Below are 18,643 nucleotides of genomic sequence, written 5' to 3' on the forward strand. Positions count from 1 at the left end.
GGCAGCTGGGGAAGGGGTGGTGCAGAGGGGGCATGTGCTTGAGGGTGGGGTCTTGGGTCTGCCCCTACTTGTGGGACCCCACAGAGGGGTCTAAAGCCAGGGCCAAGTGGGAGGCTGGGCCCACAGACAACCCTAAGCAGTTCAGCGGCTCAGGACAGGAGGGAGGCTGAGTCAGGGCCAGAGGATCCTAAGCAGGTCAGCGGCTCAGGACAGGAGGGAGGCTGAGTCAGGGCCAGAGGATCCTAAGCAGGTCAGCGGCTCGGGACAGGAGGGAGGCTGAGTCAGGGCCAGAGGATGTGGGACTGCTGGGGGCTGCTCCTGTGCTGACACATTAACTCCCTGAGGCCAGGAGGAGGGTGGATGGTCACTCATTACCGCGGTCGCTTATGTAACCTGGGGTGTATATAGGAGCCTGGCTGAGGACACACTCGCCAGCCTGTGCTTTGCCACCTGAGCGCCGCTCCCTCTCAGGATGAAGGTGACGGTGGTGAGTACCCAGACCCCATGCAGAGAGGCCCTGCTGACTGCTCTCCTGGTGGCCAGCCACTCCTGCCCTCTTCTAGCTGGCACTGGCCAGCCCTGCTCCTCCGTCCAGCTGGGCAAGAGCCAGCGGCTGCCGACCCCCAGGCTCCCTGTGGACTCAGTCTCCTCCCAAGGCCGCTTCCACCCCTCAAGGGTGGCCATGTGTGCTGCTCAGGCGTGGTGTCCCCTGCACCCTGGGAGCAGATGTCTGCTGACTTTTGCTTTGCAGATAATGACCTGGGAGTGAGAGCTCCTGGGACTCGCTGAGGCCATGGCAGGGGCTGGGAGGATGGTGTGGGAGAGGCTGTGTCCTCTCGTGTCCCCCACCAGCCCTCGAGCGGAGGCAGGCTTGGAGTCTGCAGCCACCCTGGGAATGTGTGTGCTTCCTCGTGGAGCTGCCATGATGGTGAAATAGGTTCAATCCTCCACCTACCCAGGGCCCAGACCCTTCCCTGGTCTACCGACCTGATGTGGACCCAGAGATGGCCAAAGACAAGGCCAGCTTCCGAAACTACACAGTGAGTACCTTGCCGTCCTGCCCCGCTTCCCCCCCATCCACACCCTGGGGAGCAGCACCTGCCCTTCACACAGTTCCAGGGGGTGCCCTGTGGGAACCCCCACACCCATCACACCCTGTGGGGCTGCCTGGGAGAGGGGAGGCATGGGGCCTCGTGTGCAGGGTGGGGTGGCGCCAGCCTCCACTGACCCTCCGGCCTGCAGTCAGGTCCCCTCCTGGACCGTGTCTTCACCACCTACAAGCTCATGCACACGCACCAGACAGTGGACTTCGTCAGGAGCAAGGTAGGCGTTTCCTGCCGCCCCGTGCAAACGCGGAGGGACCCTTACCCTCAGCCCCGTGAGCCCACCAGGCGCCGAGGGGATGGAGAGGCCTGTGTGGTGGGCCTGCTGACCCTGGGCCACGCTGCCTTCTCCTTCCCCACCAGCATGCCCAGTTTGGGGGCTTCTCCTACAAGAAAATGACAGTCATGGAGGCCGTGGACCTGCTGGATGGGCTGGTGGACGAGTCGGACCCGGACGTAGATTTCCCCAACTCCTTCCATGCCTTCCAGACAGCGGAGGGCATCCGGAAGGCCCACCCAGACAAGGGTGAGCCCCGGCTGTGCTGCAGGGGGCAGGTGCTGCCTCCAAGGGGCAGAATGCAGCGGCCTGTAGGGTGGGAGGGGACAGTGGTGGGCCCAGGCCTCCTCCAGCAGCCCTGCCTGGGTTGGGGAGCAGGCCCTGGGCCCCTGGCTCTCAGCCCCGCAAGCCCGCTCATCCTCTGCCTTGGCCCTTGCAGTCCCCAACCTGCCCTGTCCATCCCCCTCCCAGACTGGTTCCACCTTGTCGGGCTCCTGCACGACCTGGGGAAGGTCCTGGCCCTGTTCGGGGAGCCCCAGGTAAGAGTTGGTAGCGGAGGGTGAGGAGGTCTGCACGTTGAGGCAAGGTGGGGGTGGGGCGGCCTCGGTGCTTGGCCTGGGATACCACCTGGGGGACAGGCCAGTGCACCCCCCACGGCCCCCCATGGCTGCCTGTCACTCTGCAGTGGGCGGTCGTTGGAGACACCTTCCCCGTTGGATGCCGTCCCCAGGCCTCCGTGGTTTTCTGCGACTCCACCTTCCAGGACAACCCTGACCTCCAGGATCCTCGATACAGGTGCTCCCTGCTGTCCAGGGCTGGGCCCCCTTCCCTGGGCGGCTCCTGAGCCCTCCTCACCCTAGTGTCTCACTGCAGCACAGAACTTGGCATGTATCAGCCTCACTGCGGGCTGGACAGGGTCCTCATGTCCTGGGGCCATGACGGTGAGGCCAGAGGCGGGCAGTGGGGCGGTGGGGGACGGTGGGGCAGAGGCGGTGCCTGGTGGTGACACCCTCTCCCCACAGAGTACATGTACCAGGTGATGAAGTTTAACAAGTTCTCACTGCCCCCTGAGGTAGGTGGGGGGAGGGGCAACGCAGCCCGTCCACCAGGCCCAGTCCCGCAGCCCTGAGTGAGCTGCTGGGTGGCCTTGCCCGCAGGCTTTCTACATGATCCGGTTCCACTCCTTCTACCCCTGGCACACAGGCAGCGACTACCAGCAGCTGTGCAGCCAGCAGGACCTGGCCATGCTGCCCTGGGTGCAGGAGTTCAAGTACGCCCCCCCACCCACCGATGGGGGTTGTGGGAGTGAAAGAGGGGGTCGGGGGGGCCGTGGGGGTTCTTCACGGGGCTCACCGCCCCCCCCTGCTGCAGCAAGTTCGACCTCTACACCAAGTGCCCGGACCTGCCGGACGTGGACAAGCTGCGGCCCTACTATCAGGGGCTCATTGACAAGTACTGCCCTGGCATCCTGAGCTGGTGACCCTCCTGCCACCCAAGCTGCTGCTGGATGCAGGCCTGGCCCTCCGCCTGCCTGGAGAGGTCTGGCCCTGGGCAAACAGCCGCCATCAGGGTTCACCTCGGTGGGGGACCCCACTCACCCGCTTAGAGTCGCCATCGCTCACAGCAACTTGTGCCTGGCGTCAATAAAGGACTGGAAGGACATTGTGCTTCTGAAGCCCCACTGGGTGTTACTGCAGCAGGGAGTGGCCCAGGCCGAGGGATGCTGCCAGCAGGGTGGAAGCCAAGCCCCAGGCTCTCAGATGTGTGTGTCCCACCACACTGGCTGTGGTAAACATCCGCTCATCCTCCCAGCTCCTGTGTCAGAGCCTGGGGGACGAGTCACCTAGCTCATCCCCACATACTCAAAACAGTCACCAAGTCCTCTGGGCTCTGTCCCCTTAAAAAATACCCCAATAGCTAAAATAATACATTCATAGAAAACAACAAAAACAAATGCAAGCTGGGCATGGCGGCTCATGCCTATAATCCCAGCACTTTGGGAGGCCGAGGTGGGTGGATCACCTGAGGTCAGGGGTTCAAGACCAGCCTGGCCAAGATGGCGAAACCCCATCTGTACTAAAAATACAAAAATTAGCCGGGCATGGTGGTGGGCGCCTGTAATCCCAGCTATTCAGGAGGCTGAGGCAGGAGAGTCTCTTGAACCCGGAAAACGGAGGTTGCCGTGAGCCAAGACAGTGCCACTGCACTCCAACCTGGGTATCAAGAGTGAAATTCCATCTCAAAAAAATAAAATAAAATAAAATAAAACAAGTGCACAGTTTAAATGCTATAAAGCAAACACCTACGGCCACCACCCCTGAACCAACTCTCCAGTACCCTCCACATGCCCTGGGTGTGGCTCCCTGCACAGAGTAGCCCCTCCACAGGCTCTGAAGCCACCATCCCTCCTCTCTACGTGGTTTTGTCACCCAGGCGTGCAGCCCTTGGTGCCAAAGAGTGGCCTCCCCTCCATCTTCTCTGAAATTCATCTCTGAAGAAAGTAGATTGTCCCAGGAAATTCATCTTTGTGGGGATTCTGTACCTGTTAACGTTTTCCTCTGAACTTCTGCCAATCGGTGCACGGATTTAGAGGCTTCCCCAGATCCCGTTTGGTTGATTGTGGGCACAAGTGCTCTCAGGCAGTGGTGTTTCTTGAGGAAGAGGCGTGTGGTGCCTGTCCTCAGTGTTGTCAGACAGCAGCTGTGGGTGTTCAAGCTCATCTGGATCCTCCACTCCCCTGGGCATGGAACAGTCCGGGTCGCTTTCTGTCCTCGCCCACCACAGGGAACGCTTCAGGAGGTGGAAGTTGCCTCCCACGTGCTCTTCAGCTTCACAGTGGCACTGTTCATACAGAAAGACAGGTCAATGTTTCAGTCCTTCCCTTAATTTTTTTTTTTTTTTTTTTTTTGAGACAGTCTCACTCTGTCGCCCAGGCTGGAGTACAGTGGGGCAATCTCAGCTCACTGAAACCTCCGTCTCCCGGCTTCAAGCAATTCTCCTGCCTCAGCCTCCCTAGTAGCTGGGATTACAGACCCACGCCACCACACCTGGCTAATTTTTTTGTACTTTTAGTAGAAACAAGGTTTCGGCCGGGCGTGCTGGCTCACGCCTGTAATCCCAACACTTTGGGAGGCCGAGGTGGGCGGATCACAAGGTTAGGAGATTGAGACCATCCTGGCTAACACGGTGAAACCCAGTCTCTACTAAAAATACAAAAAATTAGCCGGACGCAGTGGCAGGCACTGGTAATCCCAACTACTCTGGAGGCTGAGGCAGGAGAATGGCGTGAACCCAGGAGGCGGAGTTTGCAGTGAGCCAAAATCGCGCCACTGCACTCCAGCCTGGGCGATAGAGCGAGACTCCGTCTCAAAAAAAAAAAAAAAAGAAAGAAAGAAAGAAATTTAACTGGCTGGGTGCGGCAACTCACACCTGTAATCCCAGCACTTTGGGAGGCTGAGGTGGGCGGGTCACCCTGTTCCACCAAGAAAAACAATGACAGCGTTTCCTGTAAATGATAAAATTGAACTTTGGAGCAAACATCGGGACTTAGGTAAACCTGTGTCCACCACTGTGAACTTTGAAGCTTTCTGACATTCTGTTTGTTTGTTTGTTTTTGTTTTTGTTTGGAGATGGAGTCTCATCTCCAGTCACCAGGCTGGAGTGCAGTGGTGCGATCTCAGCTCAGTGCAACCTCCGCCTCCCAGGTTCAAGAGATTCTCCTGCGTCAGCCTCCCGAGTAGCTGGGAGTACAGGCATGCGACACCATGCCCAGCTAATTTTTGTATTTTTAGTAGAAACGGGGTTTCTTCCTGTTGGCCAGGCTAGTCTCAAACTCCTGACCTCAGGTGATCCACCCACCTCGGCCTCCCAAAGTGCCAGGTTTACAGGCGTGAGCCCACCGCACCAGGCATAACACTTAAAAATTTTGGCCGGGCGCGGTGGCTCACGCCTGTAATCCCAGCACTTTGGGAGGCCGAGGCGGGCAGATCACGAGGTCAGGATATCAAGAACATCCTGGCTAACACGGTGAAACCCCGTCTCTACTAAAAATACAAAATATTAGCTGGGCGTGGTGGCAGGCACCTGTAGTCCCAGCTACTCGGGAGGATGAGGCAGGAGAATGGCGTGAACCTGGGAGGCGGAGCTTGCAGTGAGCTGAGATTGCGCCACTGCACTCCAGCCTGGGCGACAGAGCAAGACTCCGTCTCAATAAATACATAAATAAATAAAATAAAATAAATAAGTAAATATTTTAAAAATTTATCAGTTTAACTTCTAACATAGTAAATATTGATAGATAAAACTGTCATAAAAGCTCCTGACCTACTACTATGTTTCATGAAAAAATATAAATAAAACCAAAAGCTCTTTGAGGTTCTCAATAACATTTTTTTTTTTAGACAGGATCTCGCTCTATCACCCAGCCTGGATTGCAGTGGCACGATCTTGGCTCACTGCAACCTCCACCTCCCGGGTTCAAGCGATTCTCCTGCCTCAGCCTCCCGAGTAGCTGGGATTACAGGCATGTGCCACCACGCCTGGCTAATTTTTGTATTTTTAGTAGAGATGGGGTCTCGCCATGTTGGCCAGGCTGGTCTCAAACTCCTGACCTCATGTGATCTGCCCGCCTCGGCCTCCCAAAGTGCTGGGATTACAGGCGTGAGCTGCCACACCCGGCCTCAATAACTTTTAAGAACGTAAAGAGGGCTGCGTGTGGTAGAGCACACCTATAGTCCCAGCTACTTGGGAGGTTGAGGTGGGAGGATCACTAGAGCCTGGGAGTTTGAGACCAACCCAGGGAAACTGTCTCTAAAAAAAATAAAAATAAAATAAAAATAAAGGTTTAAGACCAGAGAGGACCTGGCTGGATGCTAATCAGCTTCTTCATGCCGGATGCTGACTCCACGAGTCCTACAAGGGCGGGGATGAAGGGATGAAGGCCACGCGGATGCTGGCTCCACGAGTCCCACAAGGGCGGGGATGAAGGGATGAAGGCCACACGGGGATACCACAAGGTGTGTGTTTCCTCAGTAAACTCAAAACTGACCAGTACGGCCGCCCCAGAGCCCAGCATGCACTTCTCCCCAGGTTGCAACCAGCCACCACCTAGGACCCTGTCTGTGAGGTGGGCAGTGATTTGTCATCATTAAAACACTTTCTGTGTGGATTTAGATTTTGACTTGATTTCCCTGGGTGCTACAGGAATATTCAAGAGAATTGTTGGCTCACTGTATTTGTACGTTTATTCATTTACGTATTTCTTCAGTCCTTGGAAAGACCTTTAGGTTAATGCTTACATTGCTTAAAAAATAACAAAATTAAATTTATAAAGGAGTTTAAATATTTTAGGCATTTAAAATATACAAATAGAACCCTTTGCAGTTACTTCCAAAACTGCTAGACTTAAATAGAAGAGGCTGGACCAGGTGGCTCACGCCTGTAATCCCAGTACTCTGGGAGGCTGAGGCAGGCAAACTGATCACTTGATCTCAGGAGTTCAAGACCAGCCTGATCAACATGGTGAAACTCCATCTCTACTAAAAATAAAAAATAAAAAAAATTAGCCAAGCATGGGTGGCAGGTGCCTGTAATCCCAGCTGCTCAGAGGCTGAGGCACAAGAATCACTTGAACCCGGGAGGCGGAGATGGAAGTGAGCTGAGATCACGCCACTGCACTCCAACCTGGGTGACAAGTGAGACTCCATCTCAAAAATAAATAAATAAATAAACAGAAAAAAGAAAATGAAAACGCATGAATTTAGAGACTTAATATTGTTAAGAAAGCAATACTACCAAATGATCTACAGATTCAGTGAGGTCTCTCAAAATCCAAATGGCATTTTTTGGGGCCGGGTGTGGTGGCTCACACCTGTAATCCCAGCACTTTGGGAGACCGAGGCAGGCAGATCACTTGAGGTCAGGAGTTCGAAATCAGCCTGGCCAACATGGTGAAACCCCGTCTCTACTAAATATACAAAATTAGCTGGGCCTGGTGGCCGGTGCCTGTAATCCTAGCTACTCGGGAGGCTGAGGTGGGAGAATCACTTGAACCTGGGAGGCGGAGGTTGCAGTGAACCGAGATCGAGCCACTGCACTCCAGCCTGGCTGACAGAGCGAGACTCTGTCTCAAAAAAAAAAAAAAAAAAGGCATTTTTTTTAAAATAGAAAAATGTAATTCTAAAATTCCTATGGAATTTTAAGGGAACCCAAATAGCCATACAATCTTGGAAAAAAACAAAGTTTACTTCTTGATGACTAAGATAAAATAAAAAACATAAAAAGCAAAAAGATGTAAAAGAAACAAAATAATTAAAAGGTAAAAAAAGAACAACAAAGACCGGGCACAGTGACTCATGCCTGTAATCCCAGCACTTTTGGGAGGCCGAGGTGGGCGGATCACGAGGTCAGGAGATTGAGATCAGCCTGGCCAACATGGTGAAACCCCATCTCTACTAAAAATACAAAAAATTAGCTGGGTGTGGTGGCACGTGCCTGTAGTCCCAGCTACTTGGGAGGCTGAGGCAGGGGAATTGCTTGAGCCCGGGAGGCAGAGGTTGCAGTGAGCTGAGATCACAACACTGCACTCCAGCCTGACCGACAGAGTGAGACTGTCTCAAAAACAAAACAAAACAAAACAGCGTGGCACTGGCTTAAAGACAGACACAGAGACCAATGGGTTTAAATAGAGAGCCCAGAAATAAACCCTTCAATATATGGTCAAATGGTTTTCAACAAGGGTGCCAGAACCATTCAATGGTGGAAAGAATGATCTTTTCAACAAATGGGGCCAGGAGCGGTGGCTCACGCCTGTAATCCCAGCACTTTGGGAGGCCAAGGCGGGCAGATCACCTGAGGTCAGGAGTTTAAGACCAGCCTGGCCAACGTGGTGAAATCCTGTCTTGACTGAAAATACAAAAATTAGCTGGGCATGGTGGTACATGCCTGTAATTCCAGCTACTGGGGAGGCTGAGGCAGGAGAATCATCTGAGCCCAGGAGGCAGAAGTTGCAGTGAGCCGAGATCTCGCCACTGCACTCAAGCTTGGACAACAGAGCCAGACTCCGTCTCAAAAAACAAACAAACAAGCAAAACCAAATGGTTCTGGACAAATAGAATATTCACATGCAGAAAAATGAAGTTGGGCCGGGCACGGTGGCTCACGCCTGTAACCCCAGCACTTTGGGAGGCCGAGGCGGGCAGATCACCTGAGGTCAGGAGTTTGAGGCCATCCTGGCTAACATGGTGAAACCCTGTCTCTACTAAAAATACAAAAATTAGCTGGGCATGGTGGCAGGCGTCTGTAATCCCAGCTACTCCGGAGGCTGAGGCAGGAGAATCGCTTGAACCTGGGAGGCGGAGGTTGCAGTGAGCCAAGATCTCGCCACTGCACTCCAGCTTGGGCGAAAGAGTGAGACTCCATCTCAAAAAAAGAAAAATGAAGTTGGACACTTACCTTACACCACATACCACTTGCAAAAATTAAATCAAAATGGATCAATGACCTAAACTTTTTTTGCTTTGAGACAGGGACCTGTTCTGTCACCCAGGCTGAAGTGAAGAAGTGCAATCACAGCTGACTGCAGCCTCGACCTCCTGGGCTTAAGCGATCCTCCCATCTTGGCCTCCATAGTAGTAGGGGGACTACAGGCGCACACCACCACACTTGGCTCATTTTTATTTTCTGTAGAGACAGGGTTTCTCCATGTTGCCCAGGCTGGTGTCGAACTCCTGGGCTCAAATGATCCTCCCACCTTGGCCTCCCAAAGTGCTGGAATAATAAACGTGAGCCACAGCGCCTGGCTGACCTAAACTTAAGAGCTAAAATGGCCAGGAGTGGCGGCTCACGCCTGTAATCCCAGCACTTTGGGAGGCCGAGGCTGGTGGATCATGAGGTCAAGAGATCGAGACCATCCTGGCCAACATGGTGAAATGCCATCTCTACTAAAAATACAAAAATTAGCTGGGCGTGGTGGCGCGTGTTTGTAGTCCCAGCTACTGGGGTGGCTGAGGCAAGAGAATTGCTTAAACCAGGGAAGCGGAGGTTGCAGTGAGCCGAGATCACACCACTGTACTCCAGTCTGGCAACAGAGCAAGATTCCATCGCAAAAAAAAAAAAAAAAAAGAAAAGAAAATAGGTAAGTTTATTTTTCTAATTTTTATTTTTCGTTTTTTTCTTTTTTCTTTTTTTTTTTTTTGAGACGGAGTTTTGCTCTTGTTGCCCAGGCTGGAGTGCAATGGCATGATCTCGGCTCACTGCAACCTCTGCCTCCTGCGTTCAAGTGATTCTCCTGCGTCACCCTCCCGAGTTGCTGGGATTACAGGTGCCCACTACCATACCCAGCTAATTTTTTGTATTTTTAGTAGAGACAGGGTTTCACCATGTTGGTCAGGCTGGTCTTGAACTCCTGACCTCAGGTGATCCACCCGACTCGGCCTCCTAAAGGGTTGGGATTACAGGCATGAGCCACCCCGCTCGGCTCTAATTTTTCAAAATAACTTCATTAAGAAACAGAGGACGGGCCAAGCGCAGTGGCTCATGCCTGTAATCCCAGCACTTTGGGAGGCCAAGGCAGGCGGATCACGAGGTCAGGAGATCAAGACCATCCTGGCTAACACGGTGAAACCCCGTCTCTACTAAAAGTACAAAAAATCAGCCGGGCATGGTGGTGGGCGCCTGTAGTCCCAGCTGCTGGGGAGGCTGAGGCAGGAGAATGGTGTGAACCCGGGAGACGGAGCTTGCAGTAAGCCGAGATCGCACCACTACACTCCAGCCTGGGGGACAGTGCAAGACTCCATCTCAAAAAAAAAAAAAAAAAAGAAACAGAGGATGGGCCAGGCGCGGTGGCTCATGCCTGTTATCCCAGCACTTTGGGAGGCCAAGGCGGGTGGATCACCAAGTCAGGAGATCGAGACCATCCTGGCTAACACAGTGAAACCCCATCTCTACTAAAAATACAAAATATTAGCTGGGCATGGTGGTGGGTGCCTGTAGTCCCAGCTACTTGGGAGGCTGAGGCAGGAGAATGGCATGAACCCGGAAGGCAGAGCTTGCAGTGAGCCAAGATCATGCCACTGCACTCTAGCCTGGGTGACACGGGGAGACTCCATCTCAAAAAAAAAAAAAAAAAAAAGAGAGGAGGCCGAGTGAGGTGGCTCCTGCCTGTAATCCCAGCAATTTGGGAGGCCGAGGCAGCAGGATGGCTTGAGGTCAGGAATTCGAGAGCAGGCTGGCTAACATGTTAAGACCCTGTCTCTACTAAAAATACAAAAATTAGCTGGGCATGGTGGCACGTGCCTGTAATCCCAGCTACTCTGGAGACTGAGGCAGGAGAATCACTTGAACCTGGGAGGCACAGTTTACAGTGAGCAGAGATAGCACCAGTGCACTCCAGCCTGGGTAATAGAGGGTGACTCAGTTTCAAAAACAAACAAACATACCAAAAAAACCAGGAAAGATACATAATTCATAACCAAAGGAATGGAAGGGTTTACAGCACATTTGCTATACCCCATGGCAACTTAGAGAAATGGGCTGGGCTGGCATCCGTGACAAGGCACCAGAGCCCTGATTCCTCGTTTTCTTTTTTTTTGAGATGGAGTCTTGCTCTGTCGCCCAGGCTGGAGTGCAGTGGTGTGATCTCGGCTCACTGCAAGCTCCGCCTCCCGGGTTCACACCATTCTCCTGCCTCAGCCTCCCCAGCAGCTGGGACTACAGGCGCCCGCCACCACGCCTGGCTAATTTTTTGTATTTTTAGTAGAGACGGGCTTTCACCGTGTTAGCCAGGATGGTCTCGATCTCCTGACCTCGTGATCCACCCGCCTCAGCCTCCCAAAGTGCTCAGTTACAGGCGTGAGCCACTGCGCCCGGCTGATACCTCATTTTCAACCCAGTCTCTCTTCGCCAGTAAGCCGACTAGTTCCAGCTTTTTCTGAAGACAAATCAGGTTGCCCTCCCAAACCTTCCCTCTTCATACAGGGGCCTTCTTCTACCTGACCTCTGAGATTTCTCACCCAGCACCTCAGCAAGGGCTTGTCTGATGCTGCTGTACTTTGTCTACCCCTCCAATCGCAGGAGTCCGTAGTTCCTAGAAAATCTATTTTTGCTCCTGTCCCAATCCGTTGAATAAACTGTATACAAAATTCAGGTGTGGAATCTCATGTTGCTCCCTTTGGTCAAGTTACCTATTTTCCCAAGCCTGCATCTAAGCTCGATCTTTCTCCTGGCTAAAAACGTCTTTGGCCGGGCGCGGTGGCTCACACCTATAATCCCAGCACTTTGGGGGCCAAGGCAGGCAGATCATGAGGTCAAGAGATCGAGACCATCTTGGCCAACATGGTGAAACCCCACTTCTACTAAAAATACAAAAATTGGCCGGGCGCGGTGGCTCACACCTATAATCCCAGCACTTTGGGGGCCAAGGCAGGCAGATCATGAGGTCAAGAGATCGAGACCATCTTGGCCAACATGGTGAAACCCCACTTCTACTAAAAATACAAAAATTGGCCGGGCACGGTGGCTCACGTCTGTAATCCCAGCACTTTGGGGGCCAAGGCAGGCAGATCATGAGGTCAAGAGATCGAGACCATCTTGGCCAACATGGTGAAACCCCACTTCTACTAAAAATACAAAAATTGGCCGGGCACGGTGGCTCATGTCTGTAATCCCAGCACTTTGGGAGGCTGAGGTGGGTGGATCACCTGAGGTCAGGAATTCGAAACCAGCCTGACCAACATGAAGAAACCCTGTCTCTACTAAAAATACAAAATTAGCCGGGTGTGGTGGGCACATGCCTGTAATCCCAGCTACTCAGGAGGCTGAGGCAGGAGAATCACTTGAACCTGGGAGGTGGAGGTTGTGGTGAGCCAAGATCGCGCCATTGCACTCCAGCCTGGGTAACAAGAGTGAAACTCCGGCCCAAAAACAAACAAACGAAATACAAAAATTAGCTGGGCATGGTGGTGTGCGCCTGTGGTCCCAGCTACTCAGGAGGCTGAAGCAGGAGAATTGCTTGAACCCGGGAGGCGGAGGTTGCAGTGAGCCGAGACTGTACCACTGCACTCCAGCCTGGAGGACAGAGCGAGACTCTGTCTCAAAAAAACAAAAAAACACAAAAACTTCCTGGGCCAGGTGCAGTGGCTCACGCCTGTAATCCCAGCACTGTGGGAGGGCGAGGTGAGGGGATCACATGAGGTCAAGAGTTAGAGAACAGCCTGGCCAATATGGTGAAACTCTGTCTTTACTAAAATAAATAAATAAATAAATTAGCTGGGCGTGGTGGCACGGCCTGTAATCCCAGCTACTCCAGAGGCTGAGGCAGGAGAATAGGTTGAACCCAGGAGACAGAGGTTGCAGTGAGCCGAGATTGCACCACTGCACTCCAGCCTGGGCGACAGAACAAGACTCCATCTCAAAAAAAAAAAAAAAAATCTTCCTGGGTATCCTCTCTGCCAGCTCTCTGCCCCAGCTTGTCCACGACCTTCTCCTCAATACACAAGTCTGCACCCCTGTCCAATCTCCCACTTAATTCACAGGACAGCTCTAGATCTCTGCTTACCTGCCAGAAAGAGACAGTCAGACACCTGGACCGTGGCACCCACCTGTCCAACCTCGCCCAGCTCAGATCACCAACCTCATCGATTTCCTTGCAAAACTTTTGACTTCCGCCTTGGACTTTTGCCCCTTAAAATTTTATCTCTGCAGAGTTAGAATATGACATTGCTTTGTCGATACCATAATAATAAGGCTACAGTAAAGGGAGAGCTACTCCCTCCCAAATTACATTTTCTCTAGATCGGGCCACTCTTGCCATTTTTAACTTTTATTTATTTATTTATTTTTATCATTATTATTTTTTTGAGACGGCGTCTCGCTCTGTCACCCGGGCTGGAGTGCAGTGGTGCGATCTCGGCTCATTGCAACCTCCGCCTCCCAGGTTCAAGCGATTCTCCTGCCTCAGCCTCCTGAGTAGCTGGGATTACAGACATGTGTCACCACATCCGGCTAATTGTTGTATTTTTAGTAGAGACAGGGTTTCTTCCTGTTGGCCAGGCTGGTCTCAAACTCCTGACCTCATGTGATCCACCAGCCTCAGACTTCCAAAGTGCTGGGATTATAGGCGTGAGCCACTGCGCCCGGCCTCATTTCTGGTCTCTGTTCCTGCTTTTCCTGCTGGGCGGGCCACATGGCTAGAATCATCTCACCAGCCAGGGCCTCTGCCCGTGGTTCCTGTGCAGCTCTGGAGAGCTGCTCTTCCCATCCAAAGGTGTGCGATCCCCTACAGTCCACAGTTCCCAGTTCTCCCCTCCACGTGCATGGGAGCAGTACACCCCAATCTCATCTCTTTTTTTGTTTAAGAAACCAGGTCTTGCTCCGTTGCCACGCTGGGAGTGCAGTGGTGCAATTAGAGCTCACTGCAGCCTCCAACTCCTGGCTCAAGTGATCCTCCTGCCTCAGACTCCTGAGTAGCTGGGACTACAGGTTCAGGCCACCACATCTGGCTACATTTTTAAATGTTTTTTGTAGAGAGAAGCTCTTGCTATGTTGCCCAGGTGGTCTTGAACTCCTGGCCTCAAGTGATCCTTCTGTGGCTTCCCAAAGTGCTAGGATTACAGGAGTGACCGCTGTGCCCGGTCGTCTCACCTTTTGACATGGAGCTCCAGCCTTGGGAGGCAGATGCTGAACCGTGTCCACAGCGCCCCCTTCTGGAAATTCCCCACAAGCCATGGTTTTGGACAGCTCCAATGTCTGGGACTATGGGATTTCAGGCAGAAGTCTCTGCAAAGAGCTGTACCTGTCTTCATTCCTTCCTAGATATTAATTCACTTCCAGACACACACTGAGCAGCTACTATGAGCTATTACGGTGCTAGCTCTGCAGACAGACCTGCAGTGAAGACAGACGCCAACCTCACCCTCACACAGCCAATCCTATGCTAGTTGGTTCTGTAGAACCACCACTGGGTTTCCAGTTGGTCTGGGTTATCTGATGAACTCAGAGACTTTCCCTGTCTTCTGGACACTCCACAACAGTCCAATCACCTGCGGGGACCCTGACCTCTGCAAACCTCCGTGGGGTGGTTCCTTGGTTGGCCATCCTCCTCTGATGGCCCCGCCTCCCTGCCGAGCCCTGGGATCCTCCTCCCTGGCTCCTGCCTCCTCTCTCATAGGATCTCATTTGTTCTGACACATTTATTCTCAAGCTCAGTAGTTACTCTTGAATATCGTTTATAGAGGTGTGTTTCCTTGAAGTAAATATCCAACCATGTGTTATATAATGGGTAAAAATAACTAAAGTAGAAATGTGCATATATGAATCAGCACAAAATAACTAAAAAAAATCCCATCTCCAAAATCACTGACTATTGACAAATTCTGGACCTACTTCCCCGTTTTTTTTTTTTTTTTTTTTGAGATGGAGTCTTGCTCTGTCGCCCAGGCTGGAGTGCAGTGGCGTCTCGGCTCACTGCAAGCTCCACCTCCTGGGTTCACGCCATTCTCCTGCCTCAGCCTCCCAAGTAGCTGGGACTACAGGCGCCTGCCGCCACGCCTGGCTAATTTTTTCTATTTTTTTTTAGTAGAGACGGGGTTTCACCGTGTTAGCCAGGATGGTCTCGATCTCCTGACCTCGTGATCCGCCTGCCTCAGCCTCCCAACGTGCTGGGATTACAGGCGTGAGCCACCGCACCCGGCCTATATTTATTTTTTCTTGAGATGGAGTCTTGCTCTGTTGCCCAGGCTGGAGTGGTGTGGCACGACCTTGGCTCACAGCAACCTTTGCCTCCCAGGTTCAAGCGATTTTCCTGCCTTAGCCTCCTGAGTAGCTAGGATTACAGGCAAACACTACCATATCCGGCTAATTTTTTTGTACTTTTAGTAGAGACAGTCTTGCCATGTTGGCCAGGCTGGTCTTGAACTCCTGACCTCAGGTGATTTGTCTGCCTTGGCCTCCCAAAGTGGTGGGATTACAGGTGTGAGCCACCGTGCCTGGCCCAGACTCTCTTTTTAAAATTACGATTGTATTACATAACTATTTCTTCTCAATAGTTGTTATACACGAAGGCAGTACCTCATTCCCCTAATGGACCTTACTTAGCTATCACCTCATAAACAGTTTCCAGCTAATGAGTATAATATATAGAGCAGCCACAAATGTCTCTATGCAAATTTTTCTTTTTTTCTTTTTTAGATGGAGTTTCACTCGTTGCCCAGGCTGGAGTGCAATGGCACGATCTTGGCTCACCACAACCTCCGCCTCCTGGGTTCAAGCGATTCTCCTGCCTCAGCCTCCTGAGTAGCTGGGATTACAGGTGCCTGCTGCCACGCCCAGCTAATTTTTGTATTTTTAGTAGAGACACAGTCTCGCCATGTTGGCCAGGCTGGTCTTGAACTCCTGACCTTGGGAGATACACCCGCCTCGGCCTCCCAAAGTACTGGGATTACAGGTGTGAGCCACCATGCCTGGCCTAAAAATTTATTTTTGACCAATGCAAGTGGTTTTATTCTTTTTTTTTTTTTTGCATTTTACTAGTCCCAGCCTGTGTGTGTTTCCTCCCAGTAAGCAGCCTATATGGTTCTTTGACCAAACGGTGTCTTAGTCACTGCATCTGTTAGAGACTCAGCTTCTCATCAAATCAGTTCTATATAGGCTGGGCACGGTGGCTCACACCTGTAATCCCAGCACTTTGGCAGGATGGTGGGGGGTGGATCACTTGAGGTCAGGAGTTCAAGGCAAGCCTGGCCAACATGGCGAAACCCGTTTCTACTAAAAATACAAAAATTAGCCAGGTGTGGTAGCGCACACCTGTAATCCCACACAAAAGCTTGCATATCCAATGTTCACAGCAGCACTATTCACGTAAGAAAGGCGGAAGCCATGCAAGCGTCCATCGATACATGAATGAATAAGGACAGGGAAAACGTGGCCCCTCCGTACCCTGGACTGAATCAGCCCTAAAGGAACACAACGCTCATACGTGCTATGATGTGGATATGCCTTGAAAACATCGTGCTGAGTGAAAGAAGACAGGCACAAAGGTCCCACATTACTGATCCAATTTACAGGAAATGTCCAGAGTAGGTAAATCCACAGAAACAGAAGATAGATGAATAGTTGCTTAGGGCTTGGCAGGGAGGGGTCGGAGGGCAACAGCTAAAGGGTTCAGGGTTTCTTCTGGAGGAGATGAAAGGTTCTAAAATGGCCTCTGGGCGAGGCGCCGTGGCTCACGCCTATAATCCCAGCACTTTGGGAGGCCGAAGTGGGCAGATCTCCTGAGGTCAGGAGTTTGAGACCAGCCTGGCCAACATGGTGAAAACCCATCTCTACTAAAACTACAAAAATTAGCTGGGTGTGGTGGTGCACGCCTGTAATCCCAGCTACTTTCGAGGTTGAGGCAGGAGAATTGCTTGAACCCAGGAGGTGGAAGTTGCAGTGAGCCGAGATTGTGCCACTGCACTCCAGCCTGGGTGACAGAGTGAGACTCTGTCTCTAAATAAATAAATAAAATGGACTCTGGCGATAGATGTGCAACTCTGTGAATAAACTGAAAGCCACTGAATTGCGCACTTGAACTGGTGAATTGTGTAGCATGTGACTTACCAAGACAGCTGCTACACAAAACAAAACACAGAAGACTTTCATCAAGTGAGCTGGAAAGCTTAGGAACATCAAGCCGGGCGTGGTGGCTCACACCTGTAATCCCAGCACTTTGGGAGGCCGAGGCGGGCGGATCACGAGGTCAGGAGATCGAGACCATCCTGGCTAACACAGTGAAACCCCGTCTCTACTAAAAAAATACAAAAAATTAGCCAAGTGTGATGGCGGGTGCCTGTAGTCCCAGCTACTCGGGAGGCTGAGGCAGGAGAATGGCGTGAACCCGGGAGGCAGAGGTTGCAGTGAGCCGAGATCGCGCCACTGCACTTCAGCCTGGGTGACAGAGCAAGACTCCGTCTCAAAAAAAAAAAAAAAAAAAAGGCTTAGGTAGGAACACCAGCTTGGGCAACATGGGGAGTGTGGGTGGTGATGGCAGCCTGAGGCAGGAGGATCATTTGAGCTCAGGAGTCTGAGGCTGCAGTGAGCCACAACTGCACCACTGTGCTCCAGCCTGGGCAACACAGAGTGAGACCCTGTCTAGAAAGCCAAGAAGCCTAGGAACAGGTATTTTAGTTTTAAACATATTACCTTTTTTTTTTTTTTGAGATGAAGTCTCACTCTGTTGTCTAGGCTGAAGTGCAGTGGCATGATCTTGGCTCCCTGCAACCTCTGCCTCCCAGGTTCAAGCGATTTTCCTGCCTCAGCTGTGGAGTAGCTGGCATTACAGGCACCCGCCACCATGCCCGGCTAATTTTTGTATTTTTAGTAGAGATCGGGTTTCACCATGTTGGCCAGGCTGGTCTCGTACTCCTGACCTCAGGTGATCCACCCACCTCGGCCGCTCAAAGTGCTGGGATTACAGGCGTGAGCCACAGTGCCCAGCCTATTATTAAGCCATGGCTGACTTCTCGATTGTTTATTCCACGTATACGAGCCCCTTGAAGACATCTGAGAGTTCACGCCACAGGCTGTGTTTGAGCACGGGGCTCTATCTGGGTGGGCCAGATGGAGGTCAGCGACGTGAGGGAGCTGGGTACACTGGGAGCTGCCCAGGGGTCTGGCGGGAGAGCAGGAGGCAGGGGCTGTACCAAGGACGGGCCAGAGGCAGAGGAAGCTGTGCTGCGAGTTTCCAGGGTGGGCGGTGACCTCTGATTGATAACCTGACCCCAAATGGAAACCTGGACGGTGCCCTGACTGCTGTCTCTGCTGCTGTCCCCTTCCCAGGATGGAGGCTGGGGGCATCAGATGCACCTTTCCTCCTCCGTCCTAACTCAGGGCCTCCAGCTACCCTCCCCCCGGCCTCACTCTGCAGAGGAGCCTCTGCTAACCCGCCCACCTCATCTCTCCTTCACCCCTTGCCCACTCTGGCCCTTCCGTCCTTTCCTGAGGCCAGGAAGTGGGAGCTTGAGGGAAGTGAGGAACCGGCTCCACCACCGACCTTGGAGTGTGGAGCTGACAGGTCCACCGGGCTGTGCCAGGCCTGAGGTTCCTCTGTGATCAGGCAGTAGGCAACACCAAGCCAGCCTCTTCAGAGAGAATGCCAAGGACGGGGCAGGAGGGTGCCCGGGGAGCCACACCGTGGGGGAGCCCGACGGTGCTCTGGGCGGCCCACTGCCTGGGGCAGGGGAGACAATCCCATCCTCAGGCCTCCTGGGAAAGCAGCACCAGGCACACA

General features: G+C 52.5%; 1 protein-coding gene across 1 annotated transcript; it reads left to right on the forward strand.

Moving 5' to 3' along the window:
* Positions 1 to 433: 433 nt before the first annotated feature.
* MIOX (myo-inositol oxygenase) lies at positions 434 to 3,040 on the forward strand. The gene is given in 10 exon segments (NM_001131282.2): positions 434 to 487; positions 960 to 1,040; positions 1,243 to 1,323; positions 1,467 to 1,629; positions 1,852 to 1,919; positions 2,066 to 2,175; positions 2,254 to 2,321; positions 2,403 to 2,452; positions 2,538 to 2,650; positions 2,752 to 3,040. Coding segments are annotated over 10 exon segments (858 nt in total). The 5' UTR covers positions 434 to 472; the 3' UTR covers positions 2,861 to 3,040.
* Positions 3,041 to 18,643: the final 15,603 nt, after the last annotated feature.

Source organism: Pongo abelii, chromosome 23, assembly GCF_028885655.2.
Source record: "Pongo abelii isolate AG06213 chromosome 23, NHGRI_mPonAbe1-v2.0_pri, whole genome shotgun sequence".
Taxonomy (NCBI): domain Eukaryota; kingdom Metazoa; phylum Chordata; class Mammalia; order Primates; family Hominidae; genus Pongo; species Pongo abelii.